Here is a 27,975-nt window from a genome sequence, read left to right as displayed (position 1 = left end):
TGGAGTCTTTAGGGTATCATACAGTGTATCATCTATATATAATTACAATTTTACCTCTTCCCTTCCAATTTGGATACATTTTATTTCTTTTTCTTGTCTGATTGCTGTGGCTAGGACTCCCAATACTGTGTTGAATAGAAGAGGTGAGAGTGGGCAATGTTGCCTTGCTCCAGATTTTAGCAGGAAGGCTTTCAGCTTTTCACCTTTGACTATTATATTGGCTGTGGGTTTGTCATAAATAGTTTTTACTATTTTGAGATATGTTCCCTCTCCATCCACTTTGATAAGAATTTTTATCATGAATGGATGTTGAATTTTGTCAAATGCTTTTTCTGCATCTATTGAGATGATCATGTGGTTTTTGTTTTTTCTTTCGTTTATATGGTGTATCACATTGATTGATTTGTGTGTGTTGAACCATCCTTGTAAACTTGGGATGAATCCCACTTGGTCACGGTTATGATCATTTTCATGTGTTGTTGGATTTGGTTTGTTAATATTTTGTTGAGAAGTTTCGCATCTATGTTCATCAAAAATATTGGCCTGTAATTTTTTTTTTCTGATGGTGTGTTAGTCTGGTTTTATTATCAGTGATATGGTGGCTTCATTAAAATGTCCTTGGGAGTGTTCCCTGCTCTTCAATTTTCTGTAAGAATTTGAGAAGAATTGATATAAATTCTTCTTTGTATGTTTGCTAGAATTCACCTGTGAAGCCATCTGGTCCTGGACTTTTATTTGTAGGGAGTTTTTAAATTACAGACTCTATTTCAGTTCTAGTGATCAGTCTGTTCAAATTATTTATTTCTTCTTGATTCAATTCTGTATGTTTCTAGAAACTTGTCCTATTTCTTCTAGGTCACCAAATTTTTGACATATAATTATTCATAGTATTCCCTTATGGTTTTTTGTTATTCTGTAGTATCAATTGTTATGTCTCCTTTTTCATTTCTTATTTTGTTTATTTGGGTTTTCTCTCTTTTCTTCTTAGTGAGCCTGGCCAGAAGTTTGTCAATCTTGTTTATCCTTTCAACGAATCAACTCCTGGTCTTACTGATTTTGTCCTATTTTTTAAATTTCTATTTTATTCATTTCCTCTCTAGTTTTTATTATTTCCTTCCTTCTTCTGACTTCAGGTTTTGTTTTTCTTCTTTTTCTAATTCTTTTAAGTGGTTGGTTAAGTTGTTTATTTGAGATTTTTCTTCTTTTTGGAGGAAGGCCTGTATTGCTATAAACTTCCCTCTAAGAATTGCTTTTGCTGTATCCCATAGACTTTGTATGGCTGTGTTTTCATTGCCATTTGTCTCAAGGTATTTTTTAATTTCCTCTTTGATTTCATCATTGACCCATTGGTTTTTTAGAAGCATGTTGTTTAGTTTCCATGGAATCATTTTTTTCTCATTTCCTTTTCTGTGGTTAATTTCTAGTTTCATGTTGTTGTTGTCAGAAAAGATGCTTGAGATATTTTCTATAGTCTTAAATTTGTAGAGGCTTGTTTTGTGCCCTAGTATGTGGTTAATTCTAGAGAATGTTCCATGTGCACTTGAAAAGAATGTGTAATCTGGTTTTTTGGATGTAATGTTGTGAAAATATCAATTAAGTCTAACTGTCCTATTGCATCACTTAGGATCTCTGTTGCCTTATTGATTCTCTGTCTGGAAGATTTGTCCATTGATGTGAGTGGGGTGTTAAAGTCTCCTACTATTATTGTATTCCTGTCAATTTCTCCCTCTGTGTCTGTTAGTATTTGCTTTATGTATTTGGGTGCTCCTATTTTAGGTACATATATGTTGATAAGTGTAAAATCCTTTTGTATTGATCCTTTTATCATTATATAGTGTCCTTCTTTATCTTTCTTTATAGCCTTTGTTTTAAAGTCTATTTTGTCTGATATGAGTATTGGGACCCCCACTTTCTTTTCATTTCCATTTGCATGAAATACCTTTTTCCATCCCCTGGCTTTCAATCTATGTGTGTTCTTTGCCCTAAAGTGCATCTCTTGTAAGCGGTATACTGTACACTCTTGTTTTTTTATCCAACCTGCCACTCTGTCTTTTGACTGGAGCATTTAGTCCATTAACATTTAAGGTAATTATTGATAGATATATATTTATTGCCATTTAAAACCTTATTTTCCCATTGATTTTATATTTCTTCTTTGTCCATTTCTTTTTCCTTTTGTTTTTCCTTTCATCATTTGATGATTTTCCTTTTGTATTATACTTATGTTCTCTTTTTGGTTTTTGTGAATCTATTGTGTGTTTCTGACTTGTGGTTACACTGTTTTTCATGTATGTTAACTCCTTCCTATATATAGTTGCCTTAGACTGGTAGTCATATAGGCTCAAACACATTCTAGGGAAAAAAAAAATCCACATTTTCTTACTCTCCTCCCCCACATTTTATGATTTTGATGTCCTCTCTTACATCTTCATGTTCTTCTTTTTGCTATTCATTGTGGTTGTCATCACTTTCACAGAAAATATTTTTGATTTTAAAATATTTTGATTAAAATTTAAAACATTCTGATTAATTTTGATTAAAACATTTCATTAAAATGTTTTAATCTGTGTACTGGTTTCTTTAAGTGATTATTTTCCAATTGTAATTTTCTTTTTCTTATAGATTCTTACTTCTTTTCTATTTAGAGAAGAACTTTCAATATTTCCTTTAGGATAAGTATAGTATTGCTGTATTCTTTTAATTTTTGCTTGTCTGGGAAGTTTTTTATCTCTCCTCTTCTAAAGGATAATCTTGCTGTGTAGAGTATTCTAGTTTGCAAATTTTTCCCTTCCAGGACTTTAAATATATCTTGACACTTGCTTTTGGCCTACAACGTTTCTGTAGAGAAATCAGCTGATAGTGTTAGTGGGGTTCCCTTGTAATTAACTCTTTGCTTTTCTCTTACTGCCTTTAGAATCTTCTCTTTGTCTTTAACTTTTGACATTTTTATTATAGTATGTCTTAGTGTAGGTCTGCTTGGGTTTATCTTGTTTGGGACCCTCTGTGCTTCCTGTACGCGGATATCTGTTTCTTTCTTTACATTTGGGAAGTTTTCAGCCATAATTTCTTCAAACACATTTTTGATCCCTTTTTGCTTTCTTTCCCTCCTGGAATCCCTATTTTGCATAGGTTGGCATAGTTTATATTATCCCATAGGTCTCTTGTATTGCTTTTTTCTAATTTTTTTTTAATTTGGCTTTCTGTCTTGATTGGACGATTTCCATTATTCCTTATTCCATTATTCCAGGTCACTTATTTGTTCTTCTGCATTATTCATTTTGCTATTCATTGACTTTAACTCAGCTTTTATCTTGGCAAATGAGTTTTCTAATATTTCTTGGTTCATCTTTCTAGTTTCTTTTTTCTGTACTCTGCATTTCCATTGATACCCCTTCTTAATTCCTTCAGTATTTTCATTATCTCCTGTTTTAAATCAGTGTCTATCATATTGAATAGGTCTGCTTCATTGTTTGTTCTTTCAGGGGAATGCTCTTGGTCTTTTAACTGGGAGTGGTTCCTCTGCTTCATTTTACTTTTATTTCTCTCTGTGGGTTTAGGAGAAGCAATTATGTACTCTGGTCTTGGAGGACTCTTTATACGTGGGAGCATCCCTGTGTAGCTTGTATGGATTTAGTATTTTTGGTCTGAGGGCTTTTTTTAGTATGCATGCCTGGCACCTCTTTCCTCAGCATGTGCTGGTCATTATCCCCTTGATAGGTGGTACGCAGATGTGGCTACTGGTGCCCAGTCCTGGAGTTCTCAGTGGTGGCAATGGCTCAGGAATGGCCCTGGGACACAGGATGGGAGCAGAGGTGGCTCACAACCACTCCTGGAGTTTGGGCAGGTGGCAGTGGGGGCTCTCAACCACTCCTGGGGTCTGCAAGGGTGGCAGTGGTGGCTTGCAACCACTCTTGGCTTGCAATGACTCCTGGTATCTGGGAGGGAGGTGGCAGGAGCCCACAACTACTCCTGGATTCCAAGAGGGAGATAGCAGAGACCCATGACCACTCCTTGGGTCTGGGAAGGAGGAGGTGGGGGCCTGTGGCCATTCTTCGGTCTGGGTGGGTAATTATTTTTATTTTAAACACCTGAAATTGTTCTTCCTTTTTGAATACATGTATACATGCACAAACAAACCTGTTCAAGCATTTGATCAAAATGTTAAAAATTAAAAGATATAATAACATACAAAATTGAAATGATTTGCTTCTTTTTTGTTTGTTCTTACCATTTTAGATGATGGAAAATTGTCCTTTGAAGAATTCAAAGCATATTTTGCAGATGGTGTTCTGAGTGGAGAAGAGTTACGTGACCTCTTCCATACCATTGATACACATAATACCAAGTAAGGAACTTTTTTTAAATCACTACATTCTGTAAATAAAGTAGAAAGGGCATGAACAAGTACATACCAATGAAACAGAGATGGAGTAAAGCTGTAGAGGACACATTCTGTAACACGCCTATGTTCAGTTCTGAGATAGCCTCTAACAATTGAAATGCTGTGAAAAACTGAATTTTGAACTGGAAAATAAAGATTTTCTGTAGGAAGTTCTCATAAAGAGTTTGCAGAATTAAAACAAAGCATAGGTTATAAATAATTCTAATTCTGCCATTAATAAGAAAGTAGGATTTTACCTTGTTTCTTAGATTTCATCTCAGTTTGCTTCATTTAAAAATTGTTCTAAGTCCATTTTTATGTTACTGTAGTAAAATAGGAAATTGCAGCAATTATCTGGACAATTCAGATGTGTGTGCTGAACTCCAAATCAGTGTTACCTGAGAGATGTATGTAATGCGGGACACAGAATTTTCTCTGAGCAATCAAAGTATATAGTGATCTACTTGATTTATTTTAAAATCTAGCAAAATAAAATATGAGCTCTGAAAATTTGTAGGTTTAGCTGATGGATTTTTTTGAGTCATTTTACAAGAAATGATTTACTTAATTTTTGAAATTTAAAGTGCTTTATTATGTTGCACTATAGGCACAGCTATGATTACATTTCTAAAAAATATTTGCTTCTCATGATCAAGCAAAATATTTTAAAAATATTATTTATGTGACAAAAGAGGAAAATTTAACTTGCAAGTTAAAGAGGAAAATTTAACCAACAAGATATATTTTCAATGTTTTCCTTCTTTCTTTCCAAATATTTTCAAAGTGGTTATGTCACTATATTTAAAGTGATAAAAGGAAAAAAATATATAATGAAAAATATTCTACCCAACAAGGGTAAAATTCAGATTTGAAGGAGAGATAGTTTTAAGACAAACAAAATCTAAAAGAGTTTGGTACCACTAAAATGTCTGTACAATAAATGTTAAAGGGAGTTCTCTAAGTGGAAAAGAAAGACCACAAACAGAAATATGAAAATTATGAAGGTAAAGATCTCATTCGTAAAGGAAAATACACAGTAAAGATGGTAGATCAATCACTCACAAAACTAGTAGGCAGGTTAAAAGACAAAAGTAGTAAAATCATCTAATCCACCATAAGTAGTTAAGGGATATTTTTTTAAATGCAAAATGTGAAATAAAAAATATTAAATGTTGGGTGGGGGTGCAGGTCTGTTAGAATGCATTTGAACTTAAGAGATCAGTAAAGTATAATTATCGTGTGTGTGTGTGTGTATATATATATATACATATATATATACACATATATATATTGTTATATATAAACCACATGGTAACCACAAACACAAATCTATAATAGATATACACACAAAATAGAGAAAGGAATCCAAAAATAACACTAAACATAGCATCAAGTCACATTGGAAGAGTGCAAAAGAAAAAGGAAGGAACAATAAAGAATTATAAAAATGAACTGAAAACAATTAACAAAATGGCAATTGATACGTACTTATCAATAACTACTTTAAATGTAAATGGATGAAATGCTCCAATCAAACAACACAGAGTGCCTGAATGGATACAAAAATAAGACCCATATGTATGCTGCCTACAAGAGACTTACTTCAGGTCTAAAGACACACAAAGACTGAAAGTGAGGGGATGCAAAAAGGTATTCCATGCAAGCAGAAATGAAAAGAAAGCCAGGGTAGCAATATTTATATCAGATAAAATAGACTTTTAAACAAAGACTGTAACAAGAGACAAACTAGGACATTACATAATGATAAAGAGATAAATGCAATAAGGAGATATAACATTTATAAATATATTTAAATCCAACATGGGAGCACCTAAATATATACAGTTATATATACTAAATAACTAATGAGTCACTGAAGAAATCAAAGAGGAAATCACACAAATGAAAATAGAAACACAACAATCCACAATCTATGGGACACAGCAAAAACAGTTGTAAGAGGGAAGTTTATAGAGATACAAGCCTACCTCAGGAAAGAAGAAAAATCCCAGAGAAACAGCTTAATCTTACACCTAAAGGAACTAGAAAAAGAAATGCCAACAAAAATCTAATGTTAGTATGAAGAAAGCAATAATAATGAACATAGGAGAAATAAATGTAATAGAGACTAAAAAAGAGACAAAAAAAATCAATGAAACTAAGAGCTGATTCTTTGAAAAGATAAACAAAATTGATAAAACTTCAGACAGACTCATCAAGAAAAAAGGAGAGGTCCCAAATCAATAAAATAAGAAATGAAAAAGAAGTTACAACCCATGTTATAGAAATAGAAAGGATCATAAGAGATTGCTAAGAACAATTATACACCAATAAAATGGACCACCTAGAAGAAATGGATGAGTTCCTAGAAACATAAATATCCCAAGACTGAATCAGGAAGAAATAGAAAATATTAACAGACCTATTACCAGTAATGAAAAATAATCAGTAATAGAACAAACATAAGTTCAGGACTAGTTGGCTTCACAGGTGAATTCTCTCAAATATTTAGAAGAGTTAATGCCTATCCTTCTCAAACTATTCCTCCCCCCGCCAAAAAAAAAATTGAAGAGGAAGGAATGCTTCTGAACTCATTGCAAGAGGCCAGCATTACCCTGATACCAAAACTAGACAAAGACCCCACAGAAAAAGAAAATGATAGGCCCATATCTCTGGTGAACATAGGTGCAAAAATCCTCAAAAAAATTTTAGCACATTGAATTCAACAATACATTAAAAGGATCAAACAACATGATCAAGTGGGATTCATCCCAGATTTATCCCCCAGAGGCAAGGATGGTTTAATATCAGCAAATCAATTAATAGGATACACCACATTAACAAATGGAAGAGTAAAAATCATATGATCATCTAAACAGATGGAGAAAAACTTTTGACAAAATTCAACACCAATTTATGATTTAAAACCTCTCGACAAAATGGGTGTAGAAGTAATATACCTCAACATAATAAAGGCGTAAATAACTAATGCACAGCTAACATCATATTCAACAGTGAAAGGTTGAAACTTTTCCCACAAAGATCAGTAACAAGAAAAGCATGCTCAATCTACCACTCCTATTCAACATAGTACTGGAAGTCCTAGCCAAGGCAATTAGACTAGCAAAGGAAATAAAAGAATTCAGATTGGAAGGAATAAGTAAAACTGTCATTGTTTGCAGATGACATGATACTATATATAGAAAATTCTATATAGTATAGATACTATATATAGAAAATTCTAAACACACTGCCAAAAAACTACTAGAACTTTCAATGAATTCAGTAAAGTTGTAGGATAAAAAATTAACACACAGAAATCTGTTGCATTTCTGTACACTAAGAACAAACTATCAGAAAGAGAAATTAAGAAAACTATCTCATTTACAGTGGCATCAAAACTAATAAAATTCCTAGGTATAAATCTAACCAAGGAGGTAAAAGACCCATTTGGAAAACTATAAAACATTGATGAAAGAAATTGAAGATAACAACATACAAAGGGAAATATATACTGTGCTAAGGAATTGGAAGAATTAATATTGTTAAAATGTCCATGCCACCCAAAGCAATCTACAGTTTTAGTGTAATCCCTATCAAAATACCAATGGTAATTTCCACAGAACTAGAACAAATAATTCTAAAATTTGCCTGGAAACACAAAGGACCCTGAATAATCTAAACAATTTTGAGAAAGAAAAACAACACTGGATGTATCCCACTCCCTCATTTCAAACTATACCTCAAAGCTACAGTAATCAAAACAGTATGGTACTGGCATGAAAACATAGATCAGTGGAACAGAATTAAGAGCCCAGAAATAAACCCATGTTTATATGTTCAATTAGTCTACAACAAAGGAGGAAAGGACATACAATGGAGAAAAGACAGCTTCTTCAATAAATGGTATTGGGAGAACCAGACAGCTACTTACAAAATAATCAAACTGGACTACTTTCTCATGCCATATAAAAAATATACTCAAAATGGATTAAAAACATAAATGTAAGGCCTTAAACCATAAAACCTTTAGAAGATAACACAGGCAGTATGCTATTTGACATTAGTCTTAGCAATATTTTTTTGGATTTGTCTCCTCAGGCAAGGGAAACAAAAGCAAAAATAAATAAATAAGACTACATCAAACTAAAAAGCTTTTACACAGTGAAAGAAAATATCAGAAAAATGAAAAGGTAGCCTACTGAATGTGAGAAGATATTTTCAAACTATATATTGGAAAAGAAGTCAGTATCTCAGTATCCAAAATATACAAGGAACTCATACAACTCAACCTCAAAAAAAACAACCAAGTAAAAAAGGGCAGAGGACTTGAATAGATATTTTTCCAAAGAAGAAATAAAGATGGCCATCAGACACATGAAAATATGCTCAAGGTCACTAATTATCAGCAAACTGCAAATGAAAACCACAATGAGATATCACCTCACACCTGTCGGAATGGGTACTATCAAAAATACAACCAATAGCAAATGTTGGTCAGGATGTGGAGTAAAGGGAAACCTTATGCACTCTTGGTGGGAATGCAATTTGGTACAGTTACTATGAAAACATAGTGTAGAGTTTCCTCAAACAATTAATGATAGAGCTACCATACAATCTAGCTATTTCACTTCTGAGTATTTTTCTGAAGAAAACAAAATCAAAAAGATACATGCACCCCCATGTTCACTGCAGCATTATTTACAATAGCCAAGATTTGGAAGCAACCTAAGAGTCCATCAATAGATGGATGAATAAGGAAGATGTGGTACATACATACAATATAATACTATTCAGCCATAAAGAGAATAAAATTTTGCCATTTGCAACAATATGGATGGACTTTTGGAGGATATAATGCTAGGTGAAATAAGTAAAATAAAGAAGGCGAATAATGTGTGATATCACTTACATGTGGAATCTAAAAATTACAACAAACTAGTGAATATAACAAAAAAGAAGCAGACTTACAGATGTAGAGAGCAAAATAGTGGTTGCCAATGGGGAGAGAGAGGGGAGAGCATCAATATAGGGTTGGGGGACTAGAGGTACAAAATATTATGTATAAAATGAATAAGCTACGAGGATATGATGACAGCGTAGGGAATATAGCTAATATTTTATAATAACTGCAAATATTGTTAAAAATTGTGAATTGCTATGAGTCATGGGGATGAATTGTACTGCATGAGGAATACAGTCAATAATATTGTAATAACATTGTATGATGATAAATAGTAACTAGATTTACTGTGATCATTTTGTAATGTATAGCAATATTGAATCACTATGTTGTACACCTGCAACTAATCTAGTCAATTATTCTTCAACATCAAAAGAAGTGTTTTCACTTATCAGAAAGCCAGCATGTCCACATTTTTCAGCCAGTTAGAGGAATACATTAAGAAATTAGCATAATTCCTTGTAGAAGAGATTCACAGCACAGGCAGGGAGAATGATCCCCTGGAGGCAAAAATGATTCTTCCAGTATAGCAATTTGGAGTTCCAGATTGTCAGGATAGACCAAACAGTAGACCAGATGGAAGTTTTGCTGTTATATCAGACAGTGAACACACAGGAAAGTTTCTTGGGGCCTGCAGATGGAAGCCTGTGATAGAGATGGACAACTGATGTCTTCAGATCAGGTGTTCCTTATTCCAGACTAAAATAATTTTTTTGGATGCTGAGCACTGGTATTTCAACCCAGTACTTGTTAAATCACTGAAGCACATTAAAGCAAACAAACAAACAAAAAAATTACCACCTACAAAAAATCATAGTTCATCTTGAGCTAGACTTGAAAGTTTAAAATTTTCTTTCTTAACCTAACATGAAACTTTTCTCTCTAAAGTTTCACTTAATTTGTTCAATTTCTTAGGGCCATGCAGAATATGAATATTTTATAACAAGTCTTTCTAATATTTGAAGACAGTTTTTATGCACCAATAATGAGATAAAGTCCCATAATAATTGGAGAGTAATAATATCAAAGGGTTTGTTTTAGATGATAGAATTTTATTCCTTCTGAAACAGGAAAATCCGTTCATTTTATACTTGTGCATAACAGTTAAATTTTAAAGCTTGATTAGTTGGTTGATGAAACCGCCTTCTCCCTTGAGTTACCCATTACCCTCCTTAAGTAGACACATTTTATGGGCATTAGGAAAAGAAGGCAGGATCAGTACCCAAGGAATAAGTATTTAGTAGGTTGGTCTGAAGACCAAAGCCTGCACTGCATTATGACTAGAAAGGTCATTCCAATTCCAATAGCTCCAATAGTGGGTAAGAGAGATCTCCCTATTAACGTAGCCTATACATCTTCAACTAGCACTGAACGCTAAGAGAGCAGCACCAAGTGCCTGGAGGATAGGGCAGACCCCAGTCCCAAGTGCTAAGCTAAGGAAGTATGGCATGACTTAGAGTCATGAAATCAGAAAATGGAAAAAGGTGGTGTAGCTGTATGTCAAGAGAGCACAGTGAAAATCAAAGTCCAGAGAATACAGGCTAAAGTGTGGTGGACACACTGGCTGTGTCAGGGTTGAGTTTTAGCAGTATAGATTGGGCAAAGGAACACTGGCAGAAGAGTACTCCAAGTATTCAGATGAAGCCCAAACTGCCCATGAGCAAACTCACAGAGAACGAAGAGTCCAGATGGAGCATTTTATGATCAAGACTTACCTGTTAGAACAAGATGGTGGGCTGGCCTCTGTCCAGGCATTAAGTTGCCTCTTTGGCATAAGCAGACAAAGCCCAACAGATGTATACTGTTTTCCACAGAGAGGCACAAGTTAGCTGACACATGTGGTCAATGATGTTAGTTTAGCATGCTTATATGCCAAATGAGGCATGGCGCCAGAGGAGCCAAGGAAACTAAGGAGGGAGAGAATAACATTCTTTTTATAGATTTGCCTCAACTTCTCCTAAGCCTTACTTAGCAGAGTTCACAGCAGGGCAGAAGATGTACTAGGAAGGACTTTACTGGTTGTGAGTGACAGAAACATAAATTAAGCTGACTTAAAGAAATAATTATCTGGTTCATGTATCTGAAAAGTCCAGAGGTAGGCTTCATGTGTGTTGGAGTAAAGTGCCCAAACAGTGGTGCTAGGAATCTGTCTATCATCTTTCACCTCTTCTTTCTCTATGTTGGCTATTCTCTTGTGCAGACTCTCTTGCTGAGAGGTCAAGATGGTTACGAGAGGCTCAAGGTTCATATTGCCACCACCTTGGCAAACGCCAAGAGGCTGGTTTTCTTTCAGAGTAGTACCAGCAAAATTCTGGTCTTGAATTATGTTAGCCTGGCTTGGAGCTCATACACATCTCTGGAAAATCACTGTTTTCAAGGAAAAAATAAAGTGAACAGGAACCAGGATGCTATTATCAAAATAAGGGGGAATAAATTCTGGGCAGGCAAAACTTGAGTCCCCTGTAGATCAAATAACCACCTACTTAGCCTCAAAGACTTCCACTTACCATCTCATATTTTAGAGGACAAGGAGCTTGGTAGAGTTTCAACTCCAGAGAGCTCCTACAAAGTGTGGAGTCAATCTGGAAAATCTGAAGCTATCTATATGGGAAAAGATTGAAGCCAGGGAGAAATCTTTGTTTTAATAGGCATCCTAGTTCCATTGAGCTATGCAGGACCCTAGCCCTCTACACCTGCCTCTCTTCTTGACCATCTGATTGTGTCTATTCTCAATGTTCCTGTTTTCCCATACTCCACTAGAATCATGCCTATAATCCCCCTTCTTTTTCCTTATGGTCCTACCAAGTCTCTGTATTTGCAGATACTGCAAAAAACTTAGGCAGACTTAGTGAGTAACACCTGGTCTTTTTTCTCTTAGTGTTTCTCCATAATCACCTAACAGATTTTCTGGGCAGTTGTCACATATCACATTATCCTTATTTTTTTTAATTTAAAAATTAGAAAGAACTGAGTATATAACTAAGAGAAGCACTATTTGATTACATCCTATAGAGGTATACTTTTTGCCACATTCTTAGAGACTGAAAATAGAAGTCTTACAACCTTACCAAGACTCACTCTAATCTATAACCAGTTCTCCAGTTATTGATTCCATTTCGTCATTGGAACTAACCTGTAGTCATCAAATTTCCTTATTATTCACTCAATTTTTAAATGTGCCTTTCACTCCAATAATTTCTGAAATCCATTTATTTTCTTTGAGCATATCTACTTCATGAAGATATGGAGAGAATAAAACAAGCTACTTCTTAAGAGTTACATTTAAAATTATTTTCTTTCCTGTGAAGGCATTTCATTGGCACCACCACAATTTCCTCCTAAATCAGACCATTCCACAATTTGCAGTGCTGACTGGGGCTGAGGACTGTTCCTTGTAGGGAGAGTGAGGAATCAACAAAGTCTACATAATAATTAAGAAGATTAGCATAGTTTGAGGGATTTATAAAGAAGACAATTTTAAGGAGATTTTCTTTAAAGTGACAGGAAATGGTTTCTCCTTAGTTATAATTGCTGAAAAAATAATTGGTTCTAATTTTCTCTGACAAAGATGATAGACAAGCCAAATTTTGTATCAAGACAATATGTATATAATTTCTAAAAAATATGGAATTTCTAAAGGAAATGTTTAATTTTTAATTAAATAAGGAAATACATTTATTGAATGACTATATGGCAGGCACTTACTTGCATCATCTTATTTAATCTTCACAAAAAAACAAATAACAAGGTATTATTAGTATTATTATTATTCACAGCCTACAGTTAAGGAATCTGATACAGAAATTTAAGTGATTTGACCAAGGTTACACAGACAGTAGTGTAAGTCCTGGAGATTATTTCATGGCGGCCTGAAAACAAAACTCAAAGCTCTTTCCATTGTCATGCCACCTCAGTAAATTTTCAGATTTTTAGCTATTTATTTTGTATATCAGAAATCAAAAGATTCCAAGGCCAGCTTTTAAACTCACTTTCAGGTATTTCATTCTTGATGAAAAGATGCTTGATTCTTTCCAGCAGTAGAATATATTTGGATGTGCAGCATAGAGGTAATTGCTTTAATTGCTGCCTTTATCTCTCCTCTTTTTATATCCATAATGTAGGATTTTTACAGTGTAGGAGTTGTTACAATGTAGCAATGTTATTCTTTTTCTCTGTGGACATTATTTCTTTCTTGGAACATTTCCCTCCCTCCATCCTACCTTTACATTTGGAATTTTGGACTTACTCCTCTTGGACTTACTCCTCTTACTACTCTCCATCCCATCACTCTGCACTTACCTCATTTTCTCCATTGTTCTGCAGAGCACTCACAGAGTTTTACTGTTTCAATTAGTCATTTTTATTAAAGACCTTTGCTTCCAAATTTTTCCAGATATTTTATATTTTTAATATTATCTAGAGAATTATTCTCTGCTTGTCACCTCTTCCTCCCAATAAAGAACTTGAATTCTCTTTTTATCTTTTGTTTTTTAATAAATTTATTTATTTTTGGCTGTGTTGGGTCTTCGTTGCTGCACATGGGCTTTCTCTATTTGCGATGAGCAGGGGCTACTCTTCGTTGCGGTGAGTGGGCTTCTCATTGCAGTGTCTTCATTGTTGTGTAGTACAGGCTCTAGGCACATGGGCTTCGGTAGTTGTGGCATGCAGGCTCAGTAGTTGTGGCTCGTGGGCTCTGGAGCTCAGGCTCAGTAGTTGCAGCACATGGGCTTAGTTGTTCCTCGGCATGTGGGATCTTCCTGGACCAGGGCTCGAACCCATGTCCCTTGAATTTGCAGGTGGATTCTTAACCATTGCACCACCAGGGAAGTCCCCTCTTTCAATCTTAACTGTACTCTGTCTTCCCATCAGCCATGATAAAATTGCTAATGGTGAAGCAAAATCTATTACTGCTTAAAATAAAAATTGTCTACTGAGGAATCAAGGCGAATTATTTATTCACCTAACTGCAGTGTTCTTTCTTACTTGCCAATACCCACCAAGTGGGTGAAATCAAATCAGTAAAATGTTAACCCCAATCTTTAAAAAATATGTGATGCTCACTTCTTGGACAAGTCTCCATCTCTCATCTCCCATGTCCAATGCACCAATAAATTCTGTCCTTATTCCCCTCCAGTTTATTAATCCTATGAATCCAACTATTCCCTTTATTGTCACCACATTCCCTAAGTACCTGCTTTCTCTTTTTTACAACTATACTATTCTCAAAAATGATCTGTTTGATGGAAGAGTTACAATTGTTTTTCTCTGTGACATCTTGAGATTATAAAATTCTTGAAATAAATACAAATAACCTCAAAGTCATTGCTTACTTCTTCTTTTTTTTTTTTTCGCGGTATGCGGGCCTCTCGCTGTTGTGGCCTCTCCCGTCGCGGAGCACAGGCTCCGGATGCGCAAGCTTAGCGGCCATGGCTCACGGGCCCAGCTGCTCCGCGGCATGTGGGATCTTCCCGGACCGGGTCATGAACCCGCGTCCCCTGCATCGGCAGGCGGACTCTCAACCACTGCGCCACCAGGGAAGTCCCATTGCTTACTTCTTAAATGAATATTTTTAAAGAGCAATTTCTTTAGGAAAATACTTTCCCTCCACAATAAAATTTATATAAATAACATATGCTTCCTATAAAAAAAGAACTCAGACAGTATAGAAATCATAAGAAAGAGCAGAAAAAGACACCTGAAATTTCATCACTTTGAGATAACTACCCATAGCATTTAGTTACCATTACTTCCAATGTGTGCATTCAGTTTGTTTGTTTGTTTTCCACAAATGACTTTATTTTATTTTAACGTCTTTATTGGAGAATAATTGCTTTACAATGGTGTGTTAGTTTCTGCTGCACAACAAAGTGAATCAACTATACATATACATTTATCCCTATTTCTCCTCCCTCTTGAGTCTCCTTCCCACACTCCCTATCCCACTCCTCTAGGTGGACACAAAGCACCGAGTGAATCTCCCTGTGTCATGTAGCTGCTTCCCACTAGCTATCTACTTTACATTTGGTAGTGTATATATATCCATGTCACTCTCTCACTTCGTCCCAGCTTACCCTTCCCCCCTCCCCATGTCCTCAAGTCCGTTCTCTACATCTGCGTCTTTATTCCTTTATTCCTGTCCTTCCCCTAGGTTCTTCAGAACCTTTTTTTTTTTTTTTTTAGATTCCATATATATGTGTTAGCATACGGTATTTGTTTTTCTTTTTCTGACTTACTTCACTCTGTATGACAGTCTCAAAGTCCACCCACCTCACTGCACATAACTCAATTTTGTTTCTTTTTATGGCTGAGTAATATTCCATTGTATATATGCCACATCTTCTTTATCCATTCATCTGTTGATGGACACTTAGGTTGCTTCCATGTCCTGACTATTGTAAATAATGCTGCAATGAACATTGTGGTACATGACTCTTTCTGAATTATGGTTTTCTTAGGGTATATGCCCAGTAATGGGATTCCTGGGTCGTATGGTAGATCTACTTTTAGTTTTTGAAGGAACCTCCATACTGTTCTCCTTAGTGGTTGTATCAGTTTACATTTCCACGAACAGTGCAAGAGGGTTCCCTTTTCTCCACGCTCTCTCCAGCATTGACTGCTTGTAGATTTTTTGATGATGGCCATTCTGACTGGTGCAAGGTGTTACCTCATTGTAGTTTTGATTTGCATTTCTCTAATGATTAGTGACGTTGAGCATCCTTTTATGTGTTTGTTGGCAATCTGTAGGTATTCTTTGGAGAAATGTCTATGTAGGTATTCTGTCCATTTTTGGATTGGGTTGCTTATTTTTTTGATATTGAGCTGCATGGGTTGCTTGTATGTTTTGAAGATTAATCCTTTGCCATTTGCTTCATTTGCAAATATTTTCTCCCATTCTGAGGGTTGTCTTTTTGTCTTGTTTATAGTTTCCTTTGGCTGTGCAAAAGCTTGTAAGTTTCATTAGGTCCAATTTGTTTATTTTTCTTTTTATTTCCATTTCTCTAGGATGTGGGTAAAAAAGGACCTTGCTGTGATTTATGTCATAGAGTGTTCTGCCTATGTTTTCCTCTGAGAGTTTGATAGTGTCTGGCCTTACATTTAGGTCTTTAATCCATTTTGAGTTTATTTTTGTGCATGGTGTTAGGGAGTGTTCTAATTTCATACTTTTACATATACCTGTCCAGTTTTCCCAAAACCAAAAGAAAAGGCTGTCTTTTTGCCATTGTGTATTCTTGCCTCCCTTATCAAAGATAAGGTGACCATATGTGCATGGGTTTATCTCTGGGCTATCCATCCTGCTCCTTTGATCTATATTTCTGTTTTTGTGCCAGTACCACACTGTCTTGATTACTGTAGTTTTGTAGTATAGTCTGAATTCAGGGAACCTGATTCCTCCAGCTCTGTTTTACTTCACGATTGCTTTGGCTATTTGGGTTTTTTGTGTTTCCATACAAATTGTGAAGTTTTTTGTTCTAGTTCTGTGAAAAATACCATTGGTAGTTTGATAGGGATTGCATTCAATTTGTAGATTGCTTTGGGTAGTGTAGTCATTTTCACAATGTTGATTCTTCCAATCCAAGAACATGGTATATCTCTCCATCTGTTTGTATCATCTTTAATTTCTTTCATCAGTGTCTTATACTTTTCTGCATATGGGTCTTTTGTCTCCTCAGGTAGGTTTATTCCTAGCTATTTTATTCTTTTTTTTTGCAATGGTAAATGGGAGGGTTTCCTTAATTTCTCTTTCAGATTTTTCATCATTAGTGCATAGGAATGCAAGTGCATTCTGTCTTAATCACAGAGAACTACTTTCTTTTGAGTTTCTTCTCTTCCACTGTCTACCCCTAACCCACTCTTCATAACCAATCTTCATCAGCACCTAAAGTGTGATCTTCTGCATCTTTTTTCCATGCTTGTGTAATTGTATATACATCCATATGTCTCATGAAAGTATTCCCTGACCTTCCTTTTTAGGTTAAATTTCTCATTCTGCCTTCTTGTTGTAATATGTATCTCTTCTCTGCAGCTCTTGAATCAGCTACAATTTTATATTTGTTTTGTGTTTGATTAATGCTCATGTTGCCTGGCCTAAACTTCATGAAGGCAGAGGTCATGACTCTTTTGCTTTCCACTGATTCCAGGACCTATCATAGCATCTAACACATATTACAAGTTCAATGAGAAGGGAGAGATTTCTCCTACCCCATACCTTATTCAAGGCATTTTGCTTGATTAGCCCTGCCCCTCCCCTCTGCCTAGTAAAGTTTTCCTGGCATCAAGGTCCACTGAACTCCATGAAAAGTAGTGCTGCAATATGGAAAGAACTCAGGAACTGGTCAAGGTTAAATCCTTCCACTATCTAGCTATGAGGACTATGGGTGGTCATTGTTCTTCATTGAACCCTAATTTCATTGGCTGTAAAATAGAGCCAATATAAAAACCCAGCTTTCAAAGTTTAGCAGTAATGTATATAAACACCTGCCATAAAATAATAATTATTATGATGTAATCACTAACCTTTTCATCTTTCCTGTTCATCTTTTTTCTCCAAATTTCTATAAGTATGGTTTATACTTTCATAATGTACCACTAAATTATATGCCATCTCTTATATTTTGCTAATTGTTTCACTAGTATATTAATCTTGTCTCCAAATCTAAACTATAAACTCCTCTGAGGCAAGGACATTGTTCTCACTACTGCAGCAATTACTGGAATACATTCAATAACGACTTGGTTACTTGATGGATCGTTATAGAAGTCGGATATATTGATTAGGTAAAAGAAAGGCATGCAAAGGTATATTGCTTGTGACTTTTAGACTTTAGAACCTGCCGACTGACCACAGAAAAGGTGATGCTGCTGACAAATCCTGTTGAATAAAAAAGGAGAACTGACTCTTCTCGTTGGGGACAGAATAAATGATAAATCTGGCTTTGGACTCTCAGTTAAACAGTTTCAAAAGTTGTTCCTTTTTTAAAATAGTTATCTACTCCTATGAATTAAAAAACATGAAATGCAATGTTAGGATGTAAATGTGAATTATTTCCTTACTCTAACAGATTCAGAATATGTTCAAATTACGCATTTCTTTTTGTCCCAGTATATTTAATACATTTACATGTAAAAATAAGTTTTCAATGTTTAAAAAGAATCTCCTACTACATAAAAGAGTATATTCTCTTTTATGATCTTAAAAGGTTTCTCATGGAGAAAAAATAGACTAAATAGCAATAGCTTTTAGCAGTTAAACTGTAATAGGAAGAAAGCTGAGCATGGGTATCAGCTGAACATTATTGTCCTTTTTCATTCACTAATGGATTTAACGGTTTAATTTTATTTTTAAGTTTCCCTGGGAACCTATTTTTAATCAACTTCAGATTAAAAACAGTGATTCAGAATAATTAGAAATCTACTCATGGAGGGCCTTAGAATTGTGATCATTTGCACAAATAACTTTTCCTCTATCATCCCATCCTCACTGCCATCAGGTAGAAATTAGTAGATATAGACTTGAGACTGGCAAAAGAGTTTCTCTTTTCTCTCTTTCTTTCTTTGAATTGTGAACAGTTTCTAAGTGAAAACTCGGATTATCAAATTTGACAATTTTATTCCAGTTGAGATCATTGCTTCCAAGAAATTAGTCATTTTTTACCTACTTATTCATTTATTTATTCAACAAATATTTATTAACCAACTACAATGGGTACTATGTGCCATGTATTATACATAAATGAATAAATATTACTTTATATTTATGGGAAGCTGACATATTGATTGATAGAAAATTGTTTTCCAAATATCTTATGGGGGGTTGATTTTTTGCAAAAAAGGAGTCAGTGGCTCCTACTTAATATGTTTATTAATATTCTATTAATATTTCTATTTCTATGCTTGTCTTAACCTAGGATCTCTACAATAGTTATTTCTTGGTGATAAAATGCAATATAACATGTTCATTACTGTTTGAAAAACCTGTCCTTTAATAAAAATTAGTTTGTGTGAAAGTTATTAGTAGGAGACTAACTTTTAAAAAATGGCTTCAAAAAACCAGAGACTCCTAGGTTATGTGGAAATGAGTCACCTGTCTCACTTTGGCCAAAGGTCAACCATTTAAGGAAATAATATAGACAACGGAAATGATATCCTATTACTTGAAAAATAACTTATCAAGGCTCTTCCTGTGGACTCATCAAGAATCAAATAGGGAGAGTTACCATTTAACCTTTATTTCAAAAATATAAGTAGAAATAATGGAATTTTATCTACTGTCTCTGAGTCACTGTCTCTGCCTGGTTTCTTTCAATCTCTCTCACTCTTTCTTTCTGTCTTGGTCTGATCAATCCCCAAATTTGATGTAAAATTGTGTCTATATGAGACTCATAGAATGAATTGTAAGAGCTCTCCAGTGTTTGAATATTTGTTTTCCTATTTATTCTAAGTATCTCCTGGCAATTCTACATTTTTTTTAAACATCTTTATTGGAGCATAATTACTTTACAATGGTGTGTTAGTTTCTGTTGTATAACAAAGTGAATTAGCTATACATATACATATATCTCCCTATCTCCTCCCTCTTGAATCTCCCTCCTACCCTCCCTATCCTACCCCTCTGGTGGTCACAGAGCACCGAGCTGATCTCCCTGTGCTATGCGGCTGCTTCCCAGTAGCTATCTGTTTTACATTTGGTAGTATATATAAGTCCATGCCACTCTCTCACTTCGTCACAGCTTACCATTCTGCACCGCCTGCCCCCCCCCCCCGTGTCCTCAAGTCCATTCTCTACGTCTGTGTCTTTATTCCTGTCCTACCCCTAGTTTCTTCAGAACTTTTTTTTTTTTTTTTTAGATTCCATATATATGTGTTAGGATGTGGTATTTGTTTTTCTCTTTCTGACTTCACTCTGTATGACAGACTCTGAGTCCACCCACATCACTACAAATAACTGAATTTCATTTCTTTTTATGGCTGTGTAATATTCCATTGTATATATGTACCACATCTTCTTTATCCATTCTTCTGTCAATGGACACTTAGGTTGCTTCCATGTCCTAGCTATTGGAAATAGAGCTGCAATGAACATTGTGGTACATGACTCTTTTTGAATTGTGGTTTTCTCAGGGTATATGCCAAGTAGTGGGATTGCTGGGTCATATAGTAGTTCTATTTTTAGTTTTTGAAGGAACCTCCATACTGTTCTCCATAGTGGCTGTATCAGTTTACATTCTCACCAACAGTGCAAGAGGGTTCCCTTTTCTCCACACCCTCCTGAGCATTGATTGTTTGTAGATGTTTTGATGATGGCCGTTCTGACTGGTGTGAGGTGAAACTTCATTGTAGTTTTTTTTTTTAATCTCATTAATAGGATTTTTAAATATGATTTTTTAAATTTATTTATTTATTTTATTTGTTTATTTTTGGCTGCATTGACTCTTCCTTGCTGTGTGTGTGCTTTCTCTGGTTGTGGCGAATGGGGGCTACTCTTCATTACAGGGCATGGGCTTCTCATTACAGTGGCTTCTCTTGTTGTGGAGCACGGGCTCTAGGCACATGGGCACCCATAGTTGTGGCTCACGGGCTCTAGAGCTCAGGCTCAGTAGTTGTGGTGCATGGGCTTCATTGCTCCGCGGCGTGTGGGCTCTTCCTGGACCAGGGCTTGAACCCTTGTCCCCTGCATTGGCAGGCAAATTCTTAACAACTGCACCACAGGGGAAGCCCCATTGTAGTTTTGATTTGCATTTCTCTAATGATTAGTGATGTTGAGTATGCTTTCATGTATGTCTTGGCAATCTGTGTATCTTCTTCAGAGAAATGTCTATTTAGGTCTTCTGCCCATTTTTGGATTCGGTTGGTTGTTTTTTTTTGATATTGAGTTGCATGTACTGCTTATAACATTTGGAGATTCATCCTTTGTCAGTTGCTTCATTTACAAATATTTTCTCCCACTCTGAGGGTTGTCTTTTTGTCTTGTTTATAGTTTCCTTTGCTGTGCAAAAGATTTTAAGTTTCATTAGGTCCCATTTGTTTATTTTTGTTTCTATTCTCCAGGACGTGGGTCAAAAAATATCTTGCTGTGATTTATGTCACAGAGTGTTCTTCCTATGTTTTCCTCTAAGAGTTTTATAGTGTCTGGCCTTACATTTAGGTCTTTAATCCATTTTGAGTTTATTTTTGTGTGTGGAGTCAGGGAGTGTTCTAATTTCATTCTTTTACATGTAGCTGTCCAGTTTTCCCAGCACCACTTATTGAAGAGGCTATCTTTTCTCCATTGTACATTCTTGCCTCCTTTGTCAAAGATAAGGTGACCATATGTGTGTGGGACAGTCTCTGGGCTATCCATCCTGTTCCATTGATCTCTATTTCTGTTCTTGTGCCAGTACCATACTGTCTTGATTACTGTAGCTTTGTAGTAATAGGCTGAAGTCTGGAAGCCTGATTCCTCCAGCTCCATTTTTCTTTCTTAAGATTGCTTTGGCTATTCAGGGTCTTTTGTGTTTTCATACAAATTGTCAAATTTTTTGTTTTAGTTGTTTGAAAAATGCCATTGGTAGTTTGATAGGGATTGCATTGTATCTGTAGATTGCTTTGGGTAGTAGAGTCATTTTCACAATGTTGATTCTTCCAATCCAAAAGCCTGGTATATCTCTCCATCTGTTTGTATCATCTTTAATTTCTTTCATCAGTGTCTTATACTTTTCTACATACAGGTCTTTTGTCTCCTTAGGTAGGTTTATTCCTAGGTATTTTATTCTTTTTGTTGCAATGGTAAGTGGCAGTGTTTCCTTAATTTCTCTTTTAGATTTTTCATCATTAGTGTATAGGAATGCAAGAGATTTCTGTGCATTAATTTTGTATCCTGCTACTTTACCAGATTCATTTATTAGCTCTAGTAGTTTTCTGATAGAGTCTTTAGGAATCTCTATATATAGTATCATGTAATCTGCAAACAGTGACAGCTTTACTTCTTCTTTTCTGATTTGGATTCCTTTTATTTCTTTTTCCTCTCTGATAACTGTGGCTAAATCGTCCAAAACTACATTGAATAATCGTGGTGAGAGTGGACAACCTTGTCTTCTTCCTGATCTTAGTGGAAATGGTTTCATTTTTTCACCATTGAGAACGATATTGGCTGTGGGTTTGTCATATATGACCTTTAGTATGTTGACGTAAGTTCCCTCTATGCCTACTTTCTGGAGGGTTTTTTTTCATAAATGGCTGTTGAATTTTGTCAGAAGCTTTTTCTGCATTTTTGAGATGATCATGTTGTTTTTCTCCTTCAATTTTTTAATATGGTTTATCACATCTCTTGATTTCCATATATTGAAGAATCCTTGCATTCCTGGGATAAACCCCAGTTGATCATGGTGTATGATCCTTTTAATGTGCTGTTCGATTCTGTTTGCTAATATTTTGTTGAGGATTTTTACATCTATGTTCATCAGGCACTTCTACTTGTATTAATTTTTTTAATCACAGATTTCTGCTTTTTATAGTTTATATTTCAAATATAGTTTATATTTTATATTTAACTTTGTTGCCCATGAAGCTAAATGTGTTTATGTCCTGGGTGGTGATGAACACTCAACGGGATTATGTCTTTAAAATAGTGTGTATTCAGAGAGACCAGTCCAATGAAAAAATCAGGGTGTGTTTTTCCTCTACTTTTGGTAAATGTATTAAAAGTAATTATTCTCATTGTATTTGATTAGAACTCTTCTTTAATGTGAAGAAAATAATTGGATTTCAAAGCCCATAACAGAAATCCCCCTGTCATAGACCACACAACAAATTTCTGTCCTTGATTTATTACTTAAAGTTTTTGGCACAATCTTTCTTAATCCAGGTAACATTAATCCCTGAAAATTTAATATAAAATGTTATAGATATGAAGTATTTTTATTCTGGTAGGAAGGAAAGTGGGATGATTGATGCATTGTATCAGACATTCAATGTCCAGTTTCAAAACAGCAAAGAAACCCTACATGAGAGTCATCATCCCTCTTAACTTCTAAATCAGATGTCATCAGTTTTTTGAAAATAATTTTATATCAACCTTGATACAGCAAAAAAAGAGTTTAGATATTGTAAGAGGCTACCACAAAAACTCACTGAAGGTTCTTGGGAATTTTAGGAAGGAGGATCCTGGAGATTAGGGCGAGAAGGCTATTAAGTTGAACTCTGAAGTCAACCCATGTCTAAGATTCTGTCTTGCCCATGCAAACTGAGATTGCATTCTTTCAACAGAGTAACTGAGTGTTTACTAAGTGCCAGATATTGTGCTAGGTACTGGGGATATAGTGGTGAACAAGAGATTTGTAGTTTAGAAGCAACATAGGAAAGTAATAGCTTGATTAATTATGACAGAGAAATACAACTGTTTTGGGGTTGGGGAGTTAGGGCAGACCTAGTCTAAAAGGTCAATCAAGACCTCATGGAAGAAGTGACTTCTAAGTCATGAGACATTATCAAGAAGAGGTATGGACATGAATGGGGATGCGGATGATAGAAGTTTCTAGCCAAAGAAAATAGCATATGTGGAAGTCTTTAGGTAAGAGAGAGTGTGGCATGTTGGAACAACTGAACACATTCAGCATGCCCATAATATCAAATTCAAGAGGGTGATGGTAAGAGGAGCTAGAGAGGCAAGCAAGGAGCCAAGTTGTGAAAGGCCTTGTGAACCAGTGGGGCTTGTGAATTTCCACCCTCAGGTCAGTGTGAAGTTGTCAAAAGGTCTTAAACATGCAAGTGACTGGATTAGGTTTATGTTTTATGATAGAAAATTGGATCCCCTCAAAATGAAGAGAATTGATGACAGCTGACAAGTCTGAAGACAGAAACACCAATTAAGAGGCAGCTGCAGCTGTACTTGAAAAGTGTTTATATGAACCATAATTTTGAGAGTCTGTACTCTAGTCTTTCTGAGTTGGCTTAAATCTTCCTGATCCAGAAAGATTTTGGATGATAGTTATCCTGATGCTGCAGAGCAATAATCATGGTTAACCTTTATGGGTAATTTACCATGTGCAAGATCCTGTTTTAAGCACTTTACATTCGTTAACTTATTTAATCTTTACAACAAACCTATGATTGAGCCCAGTTTGCATATGAGAAAACTGAAACACAGAGAGATTGAGTAAGTGTCCCAAAGTCACAGAGAGCAAGGGGTAAGGCTAGGCACTGTAGCTCTTAACCACCACTCTATACAGCCCCCTGTTAAATCAGTCTTTGTATGTACACTGCCTTGGTGTCTGGCAGAGTGGTAATCTTCATTTTGTTTCCAAAATCCCTGGCCGAGCAAACTTTTCAGTGTTTTACTATCTTTGAATATTAAGTGAGGCTAATAATATTTTCTGGCAGTAAATTGTAAAAAATTCATGACACAAATGTTAAGAAACAGTTTAGTCTGCCATCCAAGGAAGGTTCTACATAAATATGTGAAGTTTGTTTGACTTGGGTTAGTAGTACTTGTGAGTACAGAAGTACTTGTGAGTGCAGAACCACATGAAGCACCAATTCATTGCTCATTGCTGCTTCCTGGGTTTTAGACAGGAGAAAAATGATGGCAGCTGTGAAGCTACACTTTCATTCAGTTCTCTGAACACTGCCCTAAATTTTTTTTTTTTTCGGTACGCGGGCCTCTCACTGTTGTGGCCTCTCCCGTTGCGGAGCTCCGGACGCGCAGGCTCAATGGCCATGGCTCACGGGCCCAGCCGCTCCGCGGCATGTGGGATCTTCCCGGACCGGGGCACGAACCCGTGTCCCCTGCATCGGCAGGCGGACTCTCAACCACTGCGCCCCCAGGGAAGCCCCTGCCCTAACTCTTCTTTGGGAGATATTGCTGATATCTGTGGTGGGGGCACTCTCAATAAATAGAAATCTAATATTTCAAGAGGTGTTACCAAAATGGTGGTGATGAACCTATCAATTTAGTAACCAAGTAGCTGAAATAGCTGACTGGAAAATGTGTGTAGAAATGAACTATCTTTGGGAGAGAGCCTTTTGAGATTAACATCTCTCTTTCTGAAGAGCCTTAGTAATGTGAACTCTTGTTGACAGGATTTGCTTTTTTCCTAATCATGGCTTCAGGATGCCATAGTAGCTTGGAAAGTATCTTTTGAAAAAAAGATATTAGCATAGTATAGAGATAGATGGGGGTCAAAAAGGCATTGACTTAGTAATAATAGAATACTGGAGGCCACTTCAGCCTCTGGGTATCATCTAAGAAAGGGATTTAAAAACTGTTTGGGACTGTGCCTCCATCTCTCTTCTCCTAGTGTTTAGTTTCTCAGCCGTGAAAATGGTCTGGGGACTTGTTTTCAAAGATTGCAAGGAAAGGGGGGAACTGAGCAGACTGAGTTTTGGTCTTGAGAGAGAAGAAACTTCTTGGTGGATAATGAGGTTGCGGCAGTTCTGAGAATTAAAGGAAAACAGTCTGGGTAGCTCAGGCCTGAGAAGTAATTTGGGGCACTTAACAGTCAGGACCCCATGCAATTCTCTAGAAGGTAGATACTAAGGAATTCCACAAGGTGGGCCACAGGGAGCCTCCTAAAAGGTCCATCCACCCTGACCTCAAAGGTCAAATTTTGTCCTTGAGCTTGAAGTTATATCCAGTACAGATCTATATGTCTGACAAATACATGCGATGCTACTTTTTAAATTTTTCCATTGTTTCTAATCCCTTAAATACAAGTGCTGGGTAGGAGGGAAGATTGCTTAAGCTGCACCTCACATTGTATAAGCTGTCTGCAGAGGAAACACATCAGCAGGCTCTCAAGGGCCTGGCTGTGTTTGTGGGGCTTCTTGGTTACTGTTGACTGTTTGTTTGATGTAGGCTGGAACCACTTGTCTGCTAGAGCTCTTTGCTCTTCATACAAGTCCTAGGCTGTCTAGCCCTGCATTGTGCATGCTTGGAGCTTTTTAACCACACTCAGAGGTTTTTCTAATGTAGGAATTTTCTATAAAGCCACAGAATGCTGAGACGATGCTATCACTTAGATGGCTAGAGGATTTTTTTGTTGTCTTGCTTGATGGATCTCAGAACTTTACACCTGATTTTTATGGTATGTGCTTTAAGAGTTTTGCTAAAGGTGCTAATGACTTTGGGGGCAGTATAAATGGTACATGATTGTAAGTGCTAGAAAAGTTGCCTTGGAATGTGGCAGATGAGAATAGACAGAAACATGTACAATTTACTGGTTTGTACCCCTTCCAGAATCATTCCTTTGGTTGAATGAGTGGATAATTACTGGTCTTCTTTTCCCTTTCATATCCAAGAGAGATATAGGTAAATACTTCCCTTATTAAAAGAAGGAGGAAAAAATCTTACTGTTTCCTCCTTGCATTTTTTTTTTATAATTTATTTCTGAAGCAGCTATGATTTGCAGGATGATGAGTAGAAAATCTTTAACATTTTCTCAGCATAGAGTAGAAAAAATGAATTTGATGATTTTTCAATGGTCCCATTGTCTATTGTTAGTGGGAATTATTTACATGCTCACCAATCAGAACAGTGACAAGACCCTGAGGATAATTTCAACACTGAACCCTGGAAATTGTTTTATTTCACTCAAACAGATGTTTATCAGTACTGACTATGGGTCAGGAACTATACAAATGTAAAATCTAGCATATTTTTGGACAGAAGTGCTTCCTTCTGAGCTGGATGTTTCCTTTTACATTTTTAGATCACTGACATGTATGTCAAGGAAAAGAAAACAAAAAAACTTGCTTCTGCAGGGAACTTCTAGTCTAACTCTTTCATTTTACATTCAAGGAAACTGAGTTCAAAGAAGATAATTATGACTGACTAAGCCTGGACTAGGACAAATGTCTCCTGAACCCATCCCTCCCTCTTCTCTATTCTCTACTGCCACCCTAGCAGACCATGAAACCCAGGTGGATGGGAAATGTAAGGGTTTTTTTCCTATGACTTAATTTCTATTTTGAGCATCCATTCTGCCAGGTGGTGGAAATTTATTGTCAGTCAGTACAGGGTAATTCTCTTCCATTTCTGGGTGCTGTGCATAAGTCTGGGGCCTTACCTAGTACAAAATCACGAGTGAAGAGGGGCATCTCTACCTCTCTGTTCACCTTTCCATGATGCATCTGTAGTATTATCTTCCTTTCCACCTGATTTTTGTTCATTAGTTCAGGAAGGTCCCTTTCATTCTCTCTTTTTCTCACGCCCAACCCTTTTCATATCTGCCAGCTCTCTGGGCCATGTCTCTACTGCTTTCAAATCCTGAGAGTCTCTGTAGTATTCCGAAATCAGCCTCTATGCAGGTAATTCTGTGAAACTGTTTCAGGTGATTCTGCTCAAACATACCACGTAGATGTGTTGGCTTGATGCTTCCCACCATGCCGATCAAGGAGAACATGGACTTTCTATCTGGAGATGCTAGATCTCAAACTTCTCTATGGTTCTACCACCAGACCACCTTTTTCACCTTACAGATGTAGCCTTGAGGGGAAGACAGGGTAAATGACCTCAGGGAAGATGACCCTTGAATCACTTTCTCTATGTCTCTTTTCCTCTTCTACTCTAGGAAATCTTATCCAGTTACGGGGTGGGGACGATTAGCTATTAATGAGTTGTAGTCTTCTAAATCTCTCATCTTACCTAGGTCTAGACTTT

General features: G+C 36.1%; 1 protein-coding gene across 1 annotated transcript in view; it reads left to right on the top strand.

Annotated features, from left to right (window-relative positions):
• The window catches only part of NECAB1 (N-terminal EF-hand calcium binding protein 1), a gene marked incomplete at both ends in the record, with an annotated part of 274,029 nt that overhangs the window by 78,006 nt on the left and 168,048 nt on the right, over positions 1 to 27,975 (top strand). Inside the window, one exon of the mRNA XM_082674826.1 lies at positions 4,237 to 4,345. Within this exon, the coding sequence (XP_082530952.1) occupies positions 4,237 to 4,345 (109 nt within the window). The remainder of the gene's footprint in view (positions 1 to 4,236; positions 4,346 to 27,975) is intronic.

The sequence above is a fragment of the Grampus griseus genome (genome assembly GCF_964374135.1).
Source record: "Grampus griseus genome assembly, chromosome: 17".
Lineage (NCBI taxonomy): Eukaryota > Metazoa > Chordata > Mammalia > Artiodactyla > Delphinidae > Grampus > Grampus griseus.
This window is presented reverse-complemented; position numbering and strand designations above follow the sequence as displayed.